Source organism: Myotis myotis, unplaced genomic scaffold (assembly GCF_014108235.1).
Source record: "Myotis myotis isolate mMyoMyo1 unplaced genomic scaffold, mMyoMyo1.p scaffold_m19_p_9, whole genome shotgun sequence".
NCBI lineage: Eukaryota > Metazoa > Chordata > Mammalia > Chiroptera > Vespertilionidae > Myotis > Myotis myotis.
Window position 1 is genome coordinate 10556384 of NW_023416401.1, and position 17887 is coordinate 10574270.

The 17887-nt window shown below is 52.0% G+C and overlaps 1 protein-coding gene across 14 annotated transcripts in view; it reads left to right on the top strand.

Annotated features, from left to right (window-relative positions):
* The window catches only part of DYM (dymeclin), a 248237-nt gene extending 230833 nt beyond the window's left edge, over positions 1 to 17404 (top strand). For 3 of the 14 annotated variants that reach the window (XM_036322095.1, XM_036322103.1, XM_036322099.1), the window contains one exon: positions 15789 to 15967. In XM_036322095.1, coding sequence (XP_036177988.1) covers positions 15789 to 15938 — 150 coding nt within the window. In that variant the 3' untranslated portion in view covers positions 15939 to 15967. Of the gene's footprint in view, positions 1 to 6619; positions 7976 to 9610; positions 9654 to 10562; positions 10773 to 12844; positions 12891 to 15788 lie in introns of those variants that run through there. The other 11 variants (XM_036322093.1, XM_036322102.1, XM_036322089.1 and 8 more) reach the window with 8 other exon arrangements.
* Positions 17405 to 17887: the final 483 nt, after the last annotated feature.

The following is a 17887-nucleotide window of genomic DNA, read 5'->3' on the forward strand; positions in this document are numbered from 1 at the left end:
ATGTGTGAACCTCACTCACAGAATGTTAAGTGAAGAAATCCAGATACAAAGGGTATATATACTGTGTAATCCCACTAATATGAAGTTCAAGGAAAATCAGAACTCAACTACAGTATTGAGGAATGCAGATGCAGGTGGTAGAAGTATAAGAAAAAGCCAGGAAGTGGTTACCATAAAGCTGCCAGTGGTGACCAGGGCACTGGGAGTGTTCTCCAGCAGACCGAGGGGTGATAATAGGAATACTTGCCTTAGACTAATTGAATTGTTGTATATTCATGTATGGAAACTTTTCTGTATATGTGTTATTTTCACACTAGAAAAAGCTAAAAAGATGAGGGATCCCATGAAGACTCCTTTATTTTTAAAAAAATGAATAAAGTGTGTGATAGAGTGTTAAAAAGAAGATTTCAGTGAACAAAAAAAAATATTTTTATTAATACGTAAGATTTTTCTCCATGTTTCCATCCTATATAATAAAGAGGTAATATGCAAATTGACTGTCGCACCCTCACACAAGCTGGCTGCCTCCATGTGGTCAAAGATGGCCGCCCCCGTGTGGTCACAAGATGGCTGGCAGGGGAGGGCAATTGTGGGCGATCAGACCAGCACGGGAGGGCAGTTAAGGGCGACCAGGCCTGCAAGGGAGGGCAGTTGAGGGGGACCAGGCTGGCAGGGGAGGACAGTCGGGGGGGACTGGGCCTGCAGGGGAGGGCAGTTGGGGGCGACCGGGCCAGAAGGGGAAGGCAATTGGGGGTGACCAGGCCAGCAGGGGAGGGCAGTTGGGGGCGACTGGGCCGGTAGGGGAGAGCAGTTGGGGGCAACCGGGCCGACAGGGGAGAGCAGTAGGGGGCGACTGGGCCGGTAGGGGAGAGCAGTTGGGGGCGACTGGGCCAGTAGTGGAGAGCAGTTGGGGGCGACTGGGCCGGTAGGGGAGAGCAGTTGGGGGCGACTGGGCCGGTAGGGGAGAGCAGTTGGGGGCTACCGGGCCGACAGGGGAGAGCAGTTTGGGGCAATTGGGCCGGCAGGGGAGCAGTTAGGCGTCGATCAGGCTGGCAGGGGAGTGGTTAGGGGGTGATCAGGCTGGTAGGCAGAAGCAGTTAGGGGCAATCAGGTAGGCAGGCAGGCGAGCAGTTGGGAGCCAGCAGTCCTGGATTGTGAGAGGGATGTCCCAGATTGGAGAGGGTGCAGGCTGGGCTGAGGGACCAACCCCCCCACCCCTGCCCCAGTGCACGAATTTCATGCACCGGGCCTCTAGTTTGATTATAAAAATCAAATTATTGCCCTAGCTCAGTGGTCGGCAAACTGCGGCCCCTTGAGTGTGGCTCTTCCACAAAATACCACATGTGGGTGTGCACGTACAGTGTGGTTGAAACTTCGTGGCCACACTCAAGGGGCCAAAGAGCCACATGTGGCTCGCGAGCCGCAGTTTGCCGACCCCTGCCCTAGCTGGTTTTGCTCAGTGGCTAGAGCATCGGCCTGCGGACTGAAGGGTCCCAGGTTCGATTCCGGTCAAGGGCACGTGCCGGGGTTGCAGGCTCAATCCCCAGTGGGGGTTGTGCAGGAGGCAGCCGATCAGTGGTTCTCTCTCATCACTGACGTTTCTATCTCTCTCTCCCTCTCCCTTCCTCTCTGAAATCAATAAAAATATATTTTTTAAAAAATCAAATTATTTTTCTCTTTCCTAAAATATGATCTATGCCCCCCCCCCCAAAAAAAAGACAAGAGGAATATATGTTAAAATGTTAAACAGTTGTTATATTGGTTTGGAACTTATAATTATTTTTAATCTCTGTTTTAAAATTTTTCTTCAGTAAATAGCTTATTTTACTATGAGGCATGTAGGAAAAAGTTTTTAATTTTTAAAAACATACCCATTATGAGTGCTACTATTGAAAAATAAGTGTTGGTAAGGATGTGGGAAAATTGGAGCCCTTGTACACTGTTGGTGGGATTATAAAATGGTGCAGCCACTATGGAAAACAGTCTGGAGGCTCCTCCAAAAATGATGACTCAGCATTTTCACTTCTGCTTTCAAGGAGGTCTCAAAAAGATATTTGCACATCTTTTTGTAGCAGCATCATTCGCAACAGCCCAAAGGTTGGCAAATGGGTACAGAAAATGTGGTGCGTACATACAGTGGGATAATTATTCAGCCTTACAAAGGAAGGGAATTCTGTCCCGTGCTACCACAGGGATGAACCTTGAGGTCATTACGCTAAGTGAAATAAGCCAGTCACAAAAGAACGAATATTGTATGATTCCACTTACATGAGGTACCTACGTATTCAGATTCATCGAACAGAATGGTAGTTGCCCGGGTTGGGGGAGGGGAGGATGAGGAGTTGTTTAATGGGTACAGAGTTTCAGTTTTGCAAGATGAAAAAGTTCCTGAGATCTGTGTTGCAGCGTGAACATACTTAACACTATTGAATCCAACACTTAAAATTGGTTAGGATGGTAAGTTTTATATGTGTGTGTTTACCACAATTTTTAAAAAGTGAGAGAAAGAAAAAGATGGCCTAGACAGTGTTAGAGGATGTTATGATGAGGAATGTGTGGACTTAGGAGAGAATGTAGTTAATGGTTTTAAAGCACGTAGGAATGGGAAAATAAATTATATCCCTGTTTTCTCTTAAATAAAGGCCAAGCCTTCTGTGGGTATCTCAGTGATGTGCTTTTCGAAGAGCCCAGAGCTAAAGCTTGCGATTTGTCTGGGAGCATTTTCAGACAGTTGGTATTTTTTATTCTCTCTGACCTAGCATTGAATTAGCTAAAAAGTAAATGTAAGCATACCTTAAACAGTTCAGCACTTTCAGAAATAAGAATGTAGGTAATTGAAATTGAACACGTGAGTAAAAATTTTGAGAAAATAATTTGTTGATGGCTTAGAAACCCAGAGAGATTGGGCATATGTGTTATTAAGAGTCGTTATTTAGTTATGACTACAGATTAGCACTAGGTGTATAATAAGCAACTAAGAGGTTGAATTGCAAACTGCATTTGAAAGTAGAGAGAGACTAGAATTTTGAACATGGGAAAAATTAGAACTAGACTTACTTCGATTGCAGATTTAGAAAGCTAAACAAGAAAAATGTATATTTGGAACACGGTGTTCCAGAAGATTTATTAATAGAACTTGATACACCCTTGCTGGAGCTCAAATACACGTTAGCCTCTCTACATATAAGCGCAAAGCTAAAAATTCCCTTGCATCATCAGCCTAATAGAGTTTTGTATTGTTTTTAATTCAAATCAGATTTAATCAAATAGATCATAGCTGAAAAGTCAAAGTAGCCCCCAGAAAAGGAATGTGAAATTTCTTACTGTTAACAATTTCTTTATGAAATCTATTTTCAGAATTATGTATTTGATATAAATGTTTGCATGTTTATTTTCAAAGGCATTTTCTTTATAAGTGATAAATGAGTTTGGGGAGAATAGGATAAAAAGAGTCATTTAAATAATCAAAATCTCAGAAGGTAATTTTTATTTACCAGTGAGTAGGTTCATGAAACATTCCATGTTGAAATCAGAGAATTTCTATTTCCAAGCTGGAATCTGCCTAAAAATGCTATTTTTTCTGGGCATTGCAGTTCTGATATATATGGTTTATGATAAGGCTCTCTCTATAAGCTTATAAACTATAAACTGTCAGTTTATACTAAATAACAAAAAACCTAGTTTTGGGGGGAGGGACCAAGTTTACTATCTCCCTCCTAAAGATGGAATTAGTATTGTTTTTGCGCACATGGCTCTTCATATTTTTCCCCAGTGCCTGAAGTGCTTCCTCCCTGCCAAAACTCACCCCTTCACCCAGGACTTAGAAATTGATCATCTCCTCAGCAGACCTTTCCCCAGCCCAATGCCAGTCCAGCTGTCGGTACCCTCCCCCTCGGCATTACCACCGTGGCGTAGTCCTGGATCCTCTGAGTCAGGGCTGTCCTAAACCACGCCCAGCGGGGCTTTGGGATATAGTGCCTTTCATCTCCATCTCCCTTTAGCTCTGTCTATAGATTCATTTACTTGCAGTCTACAACTTTAATACAACTTCTTTCCTAAGCTTTCTGTAGCAAGAGGGAACTTTAGACATACATGAGAAACACGTTGCTTACCTTTTGTGGATAATTCCGAATCTTGCTGTGTTCCATCATCTTTCTCATGTGCGTGTTGCGCAGGCCTGGTGGGTGTGGGAGGCCCACAGTCATCCCTCTCATGTGCGTGTTGCACAGGCCTGGTGGGTGTGGGAGGCCCACAGTCATCCCTCTCATGTGCGTGTTGCACAGGCCTGGTGGGTGTGGGAGGCCCACAGTCATCCCTCTCATGTGCGTGTTGCACAGGCCTGGTGGGTGTGGGAGGCCCACAGTCATCCCTCTCATGTGCGTGTTGCACAGGCCTGGTGGGTGTGGGAGGCCCACAGTCATCCCTCTCATGTGCGTGTTGCGCAGGCCTGGTGGGTGTGGGAGGCCCACAGTCATCCCTCTCATGTGTGTGTTGCGCAGGCCTGGTGGGTGTGGGAGGCCCACAGTCATCCCTCTCATGTGCGTGTTGCGCAGGCCTGGTGGGTGTGGGAGGCCCACAGGCATCCCTCTCATGTGCGTGTTGCGCAGGCCTGGTGGGTGTGGGAGGCCCACAGTCATCCCTCTCATGTGCGTGTTGCGCAGGCCTGGTGGGTGTGGGAGGCCCACAGTCATCCCTCTCATGTGCGTGTTGCGCAGGCCTGGTGGGTGTGGGAGGCCCACAGTCATCCCTCTCATGTGCGTGTTGCGCAGGCCTGGTGGGTGTGGGAGGCCCACAGTCATCCCTCTCATGTGCGTGTTGCGCAGGCCTGGTGGGTGTGGGAGGCCCACAGTCATCCCTCTCATGTGCGTGTTGCGCAGGCCTGGTGAGTGTGGGAGGCCCACAGTCATCCCTCTCGTGTGCGTGTTGCGCAGGCCTGGTGGGTGTGGGAGGCCCACAGTCATCCCTCTCATGTGCGTGTTGCGCAGGCCTGGTGGGTGTGGGAGGCCCACAGTCATCCCTCTCATGTGTGTGTTGCGCAGGCCTGGTGGGTGTGGGAGGCCCACAGTCATCCCTCTCGTGCGTGTGTTGCACAGGCCTGGGGGGTGTGGGAGGCCCACAGTCATCCCTCTCATGTGTGTGTTGCCCAGGCCTGGTGGGTGTGGGAGGCCCACAGTCATCCCTCTCATGTGTGTGTTGCGCAGGCCTGGTGGGTGTGGGAGGCCCACAGTCATCCCTCTCATGTGTGTGTTGCGCAGGCCTGGTGGGTGTGGGAGGCCCACAGTCATCCCTCTCATGTGTGTGTTGCACAGGCCTGGGGGGTGTGGGAGGCCCACAGTCATCCCTCTCATGTGTGTGTTGCACAGGCCTGGGGGGTGTGGGAGGCCCACAGTCATCCCTCTCATGTGCGTGTTGCACAGGCCTGGTGGGTGTGGGAGGTCCATAGTCATCCCTCTCATGTGCGTGTTGCACAGGCCTGGTGGGTGTGGGAGGTCCATAGTCATCCCTCTCATGTGCGTGTTGCACAGGCCTGGTGGGTGTGGGAGGTCCACAGTCATCCCTCTCATGTGCGTGTTGCACAGGCCTGGGGGGTGTGGGAGGCCCACAGTCATCCCTCTCATGTGTGTGTTGCGCAGGCCTGGTGGGTGTGGGAGGCCCACAGTCATCCCTCTCATGTGTGTGTTGCACAGGCCTGGGGGGTGTGGGAGGCCCACAGTCATCCCTCTCGTGCATGTTGCACAGGCCTGGGGGGTGTGGGAGGTCCTGCGAGCACAGTCATCTAGTGGGAGGCTTCCTGGGAAGTGGGCTGTTTTTTCGTGAATTGCTGAACATGTGCTTGTTCTCTTGTCCTAGACACAGTGTGCTTCAGTGAATGTCCCAGTGAGTAGGACTCTAGTTACGTCACAGGTTCGCCACCCTGGGGAAGGGGAGACAGGCAGGAATGCGGCCTGGTGGCGGCAGGGAGTCCAGTGCAGAAAGCTCCTACTTGGGAACTTCGTTGCCTCCTACCCTCAGGTGAAGTCAGGTTACCTAAATGGCTTTCCGAATTTAATGTCATCTCCTTCCTGTCATCCACTCCATCCCCATCCCAGATTTCCCTACAAGAAAAGGAAATCTTGTCCGGCTGGTGTTGCTCAGTGGTTTGAGTGTCGACTTATGCACAGGAGCTCGCTGGTTCAAGTTCCAGTCAGGGCACATTCTGGATTGCGGGCTCGATCCCCAGCAGGGGGCATGCAGGAGGCAGCCAGTTGATGTTGATGTTTCTCTCTCTCCCACTCTCTCTAAAAGTCAACTTAGAAAAAATTTTTTAAAGAAATCTATTAGGAAGAATCTGGAAATGAAATTTGCATGTACATTTCTGAAGGGGGGTCCAGTTTTTCTAAACTTTGTGTAGGGAATATACCCTCCCCCTTTATTGGAATCAGGACTCTTGCCAAGCATTCCTGTTTCCCTCTCATTCAAGAGTGGGATGGGGGAGGGGAAGGACGCGTGGCAAAGAGTGTGACCACCGTGCGTTCCATATATGGAAACAGCGCAGGTCCTGTGAGCCACCTTGTGTTCGGTCCATTTACACTTTCATCTCTGGAATCTTAAGGGCTTGCTGTTTTCCCCTAACATACAGGCGGCAGTTTCCTGGCTTCACACGCCGTCCATCAGTCACTGTGCGTTTGCAGTCCTTGGAGGTCCAGAGGCAAGGCTGGGGCGGAGCAGGCATTCATCACAGGGCTTGAACTTGAGCGAGATAAGGCGCACTCCACAGACGCCAGCCAGAAAGCCAGTCGTGACGACCTGTCTGTCCTTGTTCCTTGGCCATTCTTCCTGCTCTCTGAATACTGACAGGCTGATGACCAGAGAGTGGAAGGGGCAAGGCCAGGAAAACTTCTCCTTTCAGAAACAGGCACTGGGACTTGCTCACAGGCTGTTTTCCCCTTTCCTAACTTCTGGCAATGGAGTCAAGGGAACCAGAATTTTGATAATTCTTCCAGGCGGCTGCTTAACCCGGCCGGGAGGCTATCGGGACTGGGCTCGTGTCAGCAGCTGCTGCTGAACTGAGCATAAGGCTTGTGAAGTCAGCTACGGGGACCCTTCCCAGAGGCGTGCGGGGCCAAGGAACCGTATCACAAGATAACGGCTCATTAGGATGGAGCCAGACTGAGGATGGGAACAGAACTTTATTTGTCGGCTCCATTGTTTCTAATGAAAAACAAAAGTAACAAAGGTTATTGGACTCAAAACATATGACCATCGATAGAGGAGACTCGGATTTATTTCTGGGTCCGTTGCTTTCGAGCCCTGATTTCCCTTTCTGGGGAGAGGCAGCTGGGAAGAGCTGGCGCATTGCCATGTCTCCTTACTCATCCTCTCCTCTGCCCCCACTGGCATCTCTTGGTCAGGCCTCATCCCCGGTCACCTGGACCCCTGCACTAGCCCCAGTTCCTTCTCTCTTAAGAGTCTGCTCCCCGCTCCCAATCCCAATGGATCACATTGCTTCCCAAGTAATCCTGCAAAACCACGTCCAGGTCTGCTCATCAAAACCACGTCCAGGTCCACTCACCAAAACCACGTCCAGGTCTGCTCATCAAAACCACGTCCAGGTCTGCTCATCAAAACCACGTCCAGGTCTGCTCACGTGCACTGCGTGGCTTTCCTTGGCACAGACTGAAGTCGTGTCTGGTCCGTGATCTCCTGAACCTGCCTTTCACGCTTGGTCTCACAGCACTTCCCATCTTATTCCCTGTTTCCCAAACAGCCTGCACACCGGCTGGCCTTGGGCACCTGGGGCTTCTCTGCCTCCATGCCTGTCTTCAGTTACTTCTTTTGCCCCAAATGCCCTTCCTCCCACCTTCACATGCCTGAACCTGCCCATTGTTACAGATCACCCAAATCCGCCTCCTCCTTAAAGCCTTACTTGATGCCCCCATTTAAAGTAATCTCTCCCTTCCCTGGTCTCCCATAAATTATACTTATTGGTATAGTTTACATGGTACTTGTCACGTCTGCCTTATTATTTTATAGATGTCTTATCTCCGTGCTTCGGTTATAAACATCTTGGTGCAGTCTCCATTCTTTCTGCTGTCTTCTCTGGCAGTGGTGTTCACTCGGAAGCCATCAGGAGTTTTTTCAAGCCACAGAGTAGCCTGATGAGATTGCAGCATTGCGCACACGCCCCTCACTGCCCAAGAGCTCCCAGAGAGGGCAGGGCATGGGAGAGTTTCCTTGCTTGGCCAGGCGTCTGAATGATTCCCTCTGCCTGGAATGCTTTCGCACCTCTCTCCTCTCGTTCAAGACCGCCAGACCCTCCACCTCGCCACCTGTCCTGACTACTCTCGTCCCCAGGTCTGTCTCTCTCCTAAGCCACCATAGCCTCTGGCAGGCGGGACCTTCCTCACTCAGCCACGCCTTCCCTGGAGCTGTAGGTGGCACACTCATAGAGCCATCCTTCCGCACACTTGTATCCAGGAGCGAGTGACAACCATGTACAAACCCACATCCAGTCCAGGCACTGTGGGGGGATTGTACAGACACATGGCTGCGGTGGGCAGGTGCCCAGGCACTGCAGAGGACCAGGGGGGCTTTGTGGGGGAGGGGAGGGAGCCCGTGACCCCCTCTGGAGCAGACGACATGCGTGGGGAGGACATCTCAGCTTTGAACAGCAGTCTCAGAAAAGGCACAGAGGTGGGATGTGCCTGGGTGTGCAGAGCACTCGAGGGGTGCGCTGGGCAGGGGCCGATGGCTTGTGTGAAGCGGAGGAAGCAGGCGATGCACGGACCCGTTTTGCACATCCTAGGATCCACCTGCACAGAGCCCGCAATTAGTGCATTAGTGCGCTAACGATAGGGTACGTGGAAGAATTCCTTCTTAGTGGCTCTTTCTCCGTCTGCGTTCATCTTAACTCTCCAAGTAATTGTTAAGTTGCTTAAAGGGCAAGGACACATTTCATATTTTTTATGATACAAAGGGTCACCCTATAACTGAAATTCATTCTCGTGCTGGGTTGCCTTAGAAGTAGAGCAGAAAGCTCTTAGCTGTTTGATAATATTATAGGTTAGTATTTAGGGATGGAAATGATACAGTATTCCAGATTGGCACCAAGATAATTCAGAGGGGAGAGTATGCAGTGGATGGAACAAGAATGGACAAGAGCTGATGACTTGTAGCTGGTTGATGGGCTGTTTTTTGTATATGTTTGCACTTTTCTCTAATCAGATGTTGTAATGTTGGGCCTTTGTTGTTACGGGGTGAGCCGTCAGCTTGGACTTCCAGCAGGTCGCCCCCACACGCAGGGCAGGGTGGCAGCCCCCGTGCCTCACACCGCACTACTCCGGCTCTGAGCCCCCGGACAGCCAGGAAAACAGCCCGACTCAGCCATCAGGTCGAGGCCTTGGTGTATAGTCACTGCAAATGATGTATGTGGGCCCATCAGCCAGATGGCGAAGAAGGCCATTGTTTTGTAACCACCATTGTGTTAAAACACCGTATTTGTTAAAGCATCAGTGATTATAATTAAAATGTAAATATTCATACAAAGGAAGGAAGGATGCATGGGTGAACAGGTCACCTTGCAAGAGGGATTTAATCAGAAGTTTTATTTTAACACATCTCTCTTCACCAGAAGGTATTTTGTATGGAGAAGCCACGGAAGATGTCTCAGCAATGTGAGTGACTTGCAGTAAGCACAGCACTCCCTCTTCCTTCGTGGGCTTCTTTTGAAAGTGAAGCAGGTTTTTTTAATCCTCGCCCCAGGACATGCTTAGAGAAAGGAAGAGAGAGAGAGAGAGAGAGAGAGAGAGAGAGAGAGAGAGAGAGAGAGAGAGAGAGGAAGAGGGAGAGAGAAACAGATATGAGAGAGAAACATCAATCAGTTGCCTCCTCTACACACCTCAACCAGGGCTCGAACCCACAGCTTTTGGTAGACGGGACAAGGCTCCAGTCAGCTGTGCCACCGGCCAGGGCTGGGATCCCGCCCTCTTGGGTGTCTGGGTCCTGTGCAGAGTGATGAGCCCCATGCAGAAAAGCAAGCAGTTCCCATCATTGTGGCTCCTGCTGGGCCTGCTTCCAGCACAAGTTCTGCCAGTGAATCCTCTGCTTCGCCCCTCACCTTCCACCTTGAAGCAAACCCCCAGCCTCCTGCGCTGAGCGGACTGGTCTTTGAAACAGATGCTTTGACTCAATAGTGCGGTTCAGTCTTGAGGAGTTTACACATTTGGCACCTTCAGCTGCCACCTTGATACTAATGACTTTCAATTCTAATATCTATGCCCAGCCTAGTCTCTCAGCGCTAGGCTCGCCAAAGGGGCACACTTGTCATCCTGGCCCTCGAGGCCCACCTGCCTGTCTCCATCCCTGTACTTCCCGTGTCCCACCCCCCTCCCCCCACCCCCATCCCCTGCTGCCGGCCTCCGGGCCTGTGCACTGGCCCCACAGGACTTGCCAGACCCAGACCTGTACCTTGAACTCACTGTTGCTCGGGAGACTCCACGTGCAGTGCCAGCTCTCCCTGCCCCCAGCCCCATTCCTGCAGGTCAGAACCCATCTGTCGGGTGTTTCTCCAACTTCCCCTGCAGCAGGAGAGCCTGTCCTTACTGCCTCCTCCTCCATGCAGCCCACCAGCCCCCAGAAAAGAGGGGAACTTCAAGCTCCTTTCCAGGACCCCCCCCTGACCTGGATCAGGGGAGAAGGGCCTCGCCGGGACTTTGGCTCCGGCTTCAAACTCTAGTGGGCTTCAGACTCCAGCTGAGATGTGACCATAAGTTTGTGGAGAGCTCATCCCAAATGTGAGTTCAGCCTTAAATTGTGTCCATCTGTTTTTCTAAGGCCTTTCTGCCACCAGTCACAGAAGTGGCTGGTGTCACTTGTAGACACTCAGAGGTGGCAAGACAATGTCATGAGTGAGATGTGGTTGGTCCCCTGGCCTGAGCTTTCAGGATAGGGGTCTGCTTACCTTGTAACTCTCTTCTTGGGTGGAAACTTACTCCCAGCAAGCCCCCCGAGACCCTGCGCCTGGCCGGCCGTGCGGCTCTCACACGTGCAGTGCAGTGACTGTCTTCTGAGCGGCCCTCATCATGGGCTTCTCCATTTTAGCTTCGGAGTTCGTAATCTGTAACTTTTATTAAGTGGCCCTTCATAACTGTCTGTAGTTTGAATTTAGTTTTTCATTAATTTTGAAAGTAATTCACATAGTATAGAATTATGCCACATTTAGCATTACTGTTACATACTGTTGGGTATCTTTTTGTCAGTTAAGTAATAGTATGGATACATCTGTAACTCGTTCCCTTACACACAGAAGAGCCTGTGGCTCAGACTTGCTGAGCCATAAGTTAGCTGAGTTAGTATGTGGATGTTTCCGGATTTGTCAGTTCAGTATTTCTCCTGGAGTTCGCTGTCCAGGCCCAGGTCACCTCTCCCCCCTCCCCTAGTGATAGCCAGGCCCACGTGGGAGAGGCCATGCGCCCACTGTCCCTGTCCCTCCTCCTGACCGCCAGGTGCTAAAGGAGCACGGCTCCTCCCCTTCCTCCTCCACGGCTCAGCGTAGCCTCGTGTGTAGCTGGCGCTCACCAAGGCCAGGACCCGCCACTGGAGGACTTGGTGTTACGCAGCAGGAGTATTTGAGGGAAGGAATGGGGTGGAGCTGATAATCATGCCCAAATCAGCCCTGGGTTTTTAAAAAATGTATGTAAATGTTTCCCTTCTCGTGGTGGGATCTTTAAACCAGTTCACTTCCGACCCCAAGCCTGTGTGCACTGCTCACGAGAACTCCCTCCTGCAGCCTGACCCCCACACCTGCCGGTGGTCGCGAGTGGCTCGCACGGACCATCGCCCATCACTCATCTACTCAGAGGCTTATTGTGGTCTTCCAGAAAGTTCTTTGTAATGTGCTATGTAGCTGTTTGATTTTAAATTGCACTAAGCTTTCTGGAGCCGGGCCAGGGGCTTGCTAGAATTTCGGGTGCTATCTGTGTAATCTTTGGGTGGAAGGGGGAAAACGCCATTGAACTTTTTGTGGTAATAAAATTGTTGCAGTTGAGCCCTCCATCTGTTCACTGAACATCCTGTGGGTCTCCACCAGATCACATGACCGACAGCAGAGACCGTCTTTAAAGTGTTTGGTCTGCTTATTATACCCGAGTCTCAACCACCAAATCAGACCTTTGCTTTGTCTCTGGGCTGGGCGTCCGGATGTCCCCCTGTGGGGGGTTGATTCACTGGAGCTGATAAAAACATTCCGGCCAAACTTGAGAGTCTAGCATTACCTCTGGCTCCAAATATCAAAACAACAGGATTGTTGTCAGTAGCTCTGGACTGAGACCAAGCTCCAAGCCTGGGAGACGGCTTTTCGCTCCTTAACTGAGTCACAGGATAACTGTCTTGGAGAGGGGGGCTGAAGCCCGCTGCTGGCACACTCCAGGTGAATTCTTGCCGCAACCACCAAACAAAGCCCACCCCCAGCCCCACCCTCCGCTTTCCCAGGCCCTAGTGGTCCTCAGGACGCCCCCCAGTTGTCACCACCTGGGGCCCACAGGGGCCTGAGAATTGGAGAGAAGATGGGTGGTCAGCGCTGGGCAGGCCTGGGAGCGCCTCGCGGCCTGGGCCCAGGGAAGCAGGGACTTCGTTGGCGGAGTCAGGAGTGAAGACGCTCCCTCGAGTGAGGAAGTGGGATTCCCTCGGCCATCCCAGGATAGCATCATTGTTCTCCCCCGGCTGGAAAGGGGCAGAGGAAAGAGTGACTCTTCCCAGGTTGTTGATTTGACATTCAGACTAGGACACTTCTTGGACTGAATCCTGACAAAATGTGTCCCCAGTGTCATCAGTGCTAAATAAAACCTTTTGTCTTCCTTTTCCTTAGCTCCCAGGCTTCTGCGACAGATCAGAGGAGCACTGTTTGTTTAGAGGTCTGTTTAAATCTCGAACCGTGCTGTCCTCTCTCTAGCTGTGGTAGGCGTGGGGGAGGGGCGGGCTGCATGCAGCTCGGGCACAGCGCGCCCTCGGAGGCTGCGTTCACACTCGGGTTGACCAGATGGTGTTTTCAAAGCTCTTGTATGACTTACGCCTCTTATTCTTCCTTTTATAATGTTCCCAGTGCGCTCTTAAAAACGGCTCGCTGCAGGAAATGGAAGCTCTTACTTTGCGCTTTCCAGTGTTAGCTTAGTGTAGTGAGTCCTAGGGCAGTGGTCGGCAAACCGCAGCTCATGAGCCACATGCGGCTCTTTGGCCCCTTGAGTGTGGCTCTTCCACAAAATGCCACGTGCGGGCGCCCAGGTACAGTGCGATTGAAACTTCGTGGCCCATGCGCAGAAGTCGGTTTTCGGCCTGGGCGAGTCTATTTTGAAGAAGTGGCGGTAGAAGAAGTGGGGAGTGTCGGTCGGTCGGGCGACGGGATACGCAGTGCGGGAGGCGCGTGCGATTCATGCACGAGTTGAGTGAGCCAGTCAGTCAGCAGCCTCATGTGCAGTGGTTAGTGCTAGTCGTGTCTGCAAATCGCACGCGCGGGTGACAAAAGTACCTACTTGAAGCATAAAGTTACCTGTATTTTTCCAACCAGCTGCAAATCCTACAGGTATTTTTGTCATCAATTTAAGAATTGTCATTATTTTGTGATGGTGACTTTATTATTATAAAATGAAACATTTTTAGGTATGTTGAGATGGTTTGGACATATAGAGAGGATGAAGCAAAGGAGATAGACAAAACAAGTATACCAGACGAGTGTGGATGGGAGAGTTGGAAGGGGTCGACCTCAGCGAACGTACCTCAATCAGATTGAGGACGTTTCTAGCAAAGGCCAGCTTAGGAGTACCCTAATTAAGTTAATAACAATGTACCTACCGATATAGTTTAAGTTTAAAAAATTTGGCTCTCAAAAGAAATTTCAGTCGTTGTGCTGTTGATATTTGGCTCTGTTGACTAATGAGTTTGCCGACCACTGTCCTAGGGACATGCTTCTGTTTTTCTTGCTCTTTATGCTTTATCCCCCTTTCTGGATCTTGTAAGTGCTGATGAAAAGTTACAAGAAATAATGCTTTGCCGCTCACTGCTCCCTTGTGGAGAGAGGAGCGTGGGGATGCGTGGCCACCTGCAGCGTGCAGGTTTTGCGAGTAATGGAGCCCTCCTGGCCTTGCCCTTGGTCCCTGTGTTCAGTGGTGCATCCTTAGGAGGCAGTCCCAGGCGCCCAGCCTGAGCGGGGCGGGCCTGCACTAGCTCTCAGGCCACAGCAGCTCTGCACCTCCCATGTGTCTTGGTTTTAAGCAATTGGGGTGACATTGGATCGCAGAACCATACAGGTTTCAGGAGTACAGCTCTGGGACTCGTGCCTCTCTAACTGAGCAGTCACCAGAATTTCCCCAAAGCCCCACCCCAGTAGGGGCTCTTGCCTAACTCTTTAATTCAGTGAGAAGGAATTGTCACTAAAGCAGTTTGCTGGCTCGTTCTCTTTCCCACCCACCTCCGTGGAGATGCAGAGTGTAAGTGACCTTGCATCCTGCCCGAAGGCCTCCACAGGGGAACCGCAACGGTGCCACAGGGCTGCGCATCTGTCAGTCATTCTGATTTCTAACGGGAGTGCATTTCCTGGCTACTGACCACATGGAAGCAGGCGTTAGACTCCCGCTGTAGGCAGTGTGGGGGCTGTCCCCCCCAACCACCAGCCCTGCCCTTCCCCCCACCCCTTCTCTCCACGTCTCTGGGAGGGGTTTTCTAAAGTTTGAGGCCATTCTAAGAAGTAGGACTTCCTTGTTATTAGGGGATACATTTCTTCTTCAAACACAGCCCCATCCGTTGATAACTGACCTCATTCTGCGTTTGGTCATTATTTAAGGACCAGTGTGGCGGGTTCTGTCTTGCAGTGACAGGGCGCAGAACTAGCCCCCAGGGCCCCGGGGGGCTGGCAGAATGGAGTTCAAGGACCAAGTGCTAGGGTGGCTGTGGTGACACTTTCAGACTGACTTTCCTGCTTAGACCTCGGCTTTGCTCCCGACGACAGCCCAGGCCAGGTGCCCAGAGCAGCCCCCGCTGCCCCTCCCATTAGTGGGGTGGCCGCATGGAACATTGCAGACGGCCGTGGTGCAGAGCGCGGCTGGTGGCAGCTGCTGGCTGCACCGTTGCTGCAAATGCGAGTTTTTCACAGAAAAGAGTATCACTGTGTTGCTACCTGTAAGACACCTGATTTCGTGACAAAGACTGACTGCCACCTCCAAGAGCCTTGTCCCCTCACACCTGGCACCCCTGCCAGGCCAGAAGCAGCACAGAGTGTGAGGAGGCTCGTTCAAGAGGCCAAGGGCCTGGGCCTCCGAGAAACCACCCAGCTGCTCGGCAGTTACGGTGCTGGCCGGGGTAGGGGATGCCCGGGACCCCCTGAGAGGCTGGCGAGGAAATGGGTACCTGGGCGGCCTAATGGAGGCCCCGCCGGTCAGAAGTGCTGGAGCTAGTGCTTCCCTCCGCTGACCCACTGGCCCATCGCAGGAGGTGGCGAGCTGCGCTGTGCAGAGCAGCTGCCACCCGGATGCCAGCGCTCCACCCAGTGGGTGCCTGTCCGCCGCCCAGGCTGAGGGGTTGTGCGGGAAGGTGCTCCTCTCCAGGGTGACGGCCCTGGAACCAAGCCCGTGCAGTCTGAGGGGCCCACCCTCTCGGGCCCCTGCTCCTCTCGGGGTGCCGAGGGGGGCGCGTGCCCTTCCGCAGGGGCCGCCGAGCTCTCAGGAGTCCTGCGGGAGCGGAGCTGGGAAAGCCGCCTCGGGGAGGGCTCCCGCACACAGCATGGAACGGCGCGATTGTAAACTCGTCTTGTTTCCTTGCAGAAGTTTCCGGAATTGAAATTCAAGTATGTGGAAGAGGAGCAGCCCGAGGAGTTCTTCATCCCCTACGTCTGGTCCCTGGTGTACAGCTCGGCCGCCGGCCTGTACTGGAGCCCGCAGGACATCCAGCTGTTCACGATGGACTCCGACTGAGGGCAGCCCGCCCGCCCGCCACCGAGCACCTTCTCCTGTGTTTTTCTGGCGAACAGACCGGGAGATGGCCTGGTGTGTCTCCTGTGAGGATCAGGAAACAGGCGTGTTTCCCTTGCACACTCGGATGTGGAGCAGCGGTGCCAGTTGGCAGTAGATCACTCGGCTTCAATTCTAGTACAAAAGGGGGGGGTGGCACAACAATAATAAATATCCAACCTGCTGTCCCACATGCAATTTTATTTATTTCTAAACCAGAACCAAGAGCTTTCCCAGGAGCCGCCGCCTTAGGCACATGATACTTCCCCAGGACATTCTATTTTTTGCATGTTCAAGGTTTTTGTTTTAGTCGCGTGTGTATGTATATGTGTGTTTCTTTCAACGCTGAGAAATACCAATCTGAAAAGATGACGAGACAGGAATTAATGAGGAAATGAAGTCGTCTGCGTGGTGATTTAATAAACACGGTGCCCGGGCAGTTGGCTAAGCCTTTAGATCCCCTGCATCTTTCCCTCAAAAAAGGAAATGGCTCCGCCTCCTGAAGCCCAGCTCGGCTTTTCTGTGGATTTGGCCTCTCTGCTGTGGCTGAATTAAATTGGAGTCTAGTACAAATTAAGTTAATCCACTCTGTATTAATCATTAGGAAAGGAAAGCTTCGTTTCAAAAGCAATCTTTTTTCTTCAGCCAGACTCATGGGAGAAAAAGGAGACCAATTTGATTAATACAGTACCCACAGGAGATGAAAAACACGTTTTTCTCTTCATTTCTGACATGGTTTAAACTCGTTGGGGCTTAGATGACCGCGCTGGGTCCCTGAGCTGGAGGAAGGCGCTTCTCCGAGGGAGCGGGCAGCGGCCCTCAGCCCAGCAGGCACTGGAGGCGTGGGCGCCCCGGCGAGCCCGGCCCACGCCCCGTCGCCCCTGCACAGTCTAGATGAGAAGCAGTTTCATGCACGAAGACAAAAGCACATCATTCCACGGGAGCCTGAGCATCCGCTGCAGCCTGCCTCCGGCCCTCTCAGGAACCAGCTTCTGTCCCCATGTCCCCGGCGGGTGCCTAGCCCATCACAGTCTCGGAAAAGGACACGTCATGCACGTCGGTGTGTCCCCCGGGAAAGGCCTGGGCGGCTCCATCTTCCAGGCCTTTGGGGTCGGCTGGGCGGTTTTATCCTCGCCTGGAGCAGCGCTGAAACCAAAGCTCCCACGTGGGGGAAGGACGGATAGCTTTAATTCGTTTCTGAAGCATTTGATTTGCTTCCATGCAACCAAAACACAAAATCTTCAGAGGGTCACGTGGGGTCGCTGAGTCTCTGGTGGGACCTGAGAAGTGTCCTCAGGGCTGAGGGCTGGGCAGTGTCGCGGGACAGCCTGTGGGCTGCAGGGCCGTCAGCTCTTGTGACCAGAGGAGCCCCCGTCTCCCCCGGCCGCCTGGCTCACCGAGGCGCCCCCAGAGCCCCGTCTCCCCTCCTCCCCCCCCCCCCCCCCGCCCCTCTCATCACCGCACAGTGGAAGTGCCCACTGGCCTGAAAGCCCAGCGGGGCTGCGGCCGCAGAGGCAGCGTGTGAGTGCCCGTCCCACCCGCCAGGAGCTGCTTGCTTTTGTGAAAGATGCATTACATGACAATAAATTTAAATGGCATCATTGAATTATGCTTGCATTAATTTGTTTGGAAATTTTTTTGTTTTCCACAAAGTAAAAATGGGTAGAATGAGGCCATACAGGATCGTCATGTGTTAGGAGGGAAATTAACATCTGATTTCATCCAAGATACGAAGCTGTTATTGCAGTGTGTCAGCTTACCAACAAAGGGTTCTGCCACAATATTTATCTTTAAAAGAACGTGCCCCTTTCGCTAGCACCTTATCTTCCAAGAGCTCAAGGACTGTACAAAAAAGCTTCAGAAGCAGGACTGGTTCCCACTGCCGCCCACTGAGGCCGGTGCTGGGGTCTGTG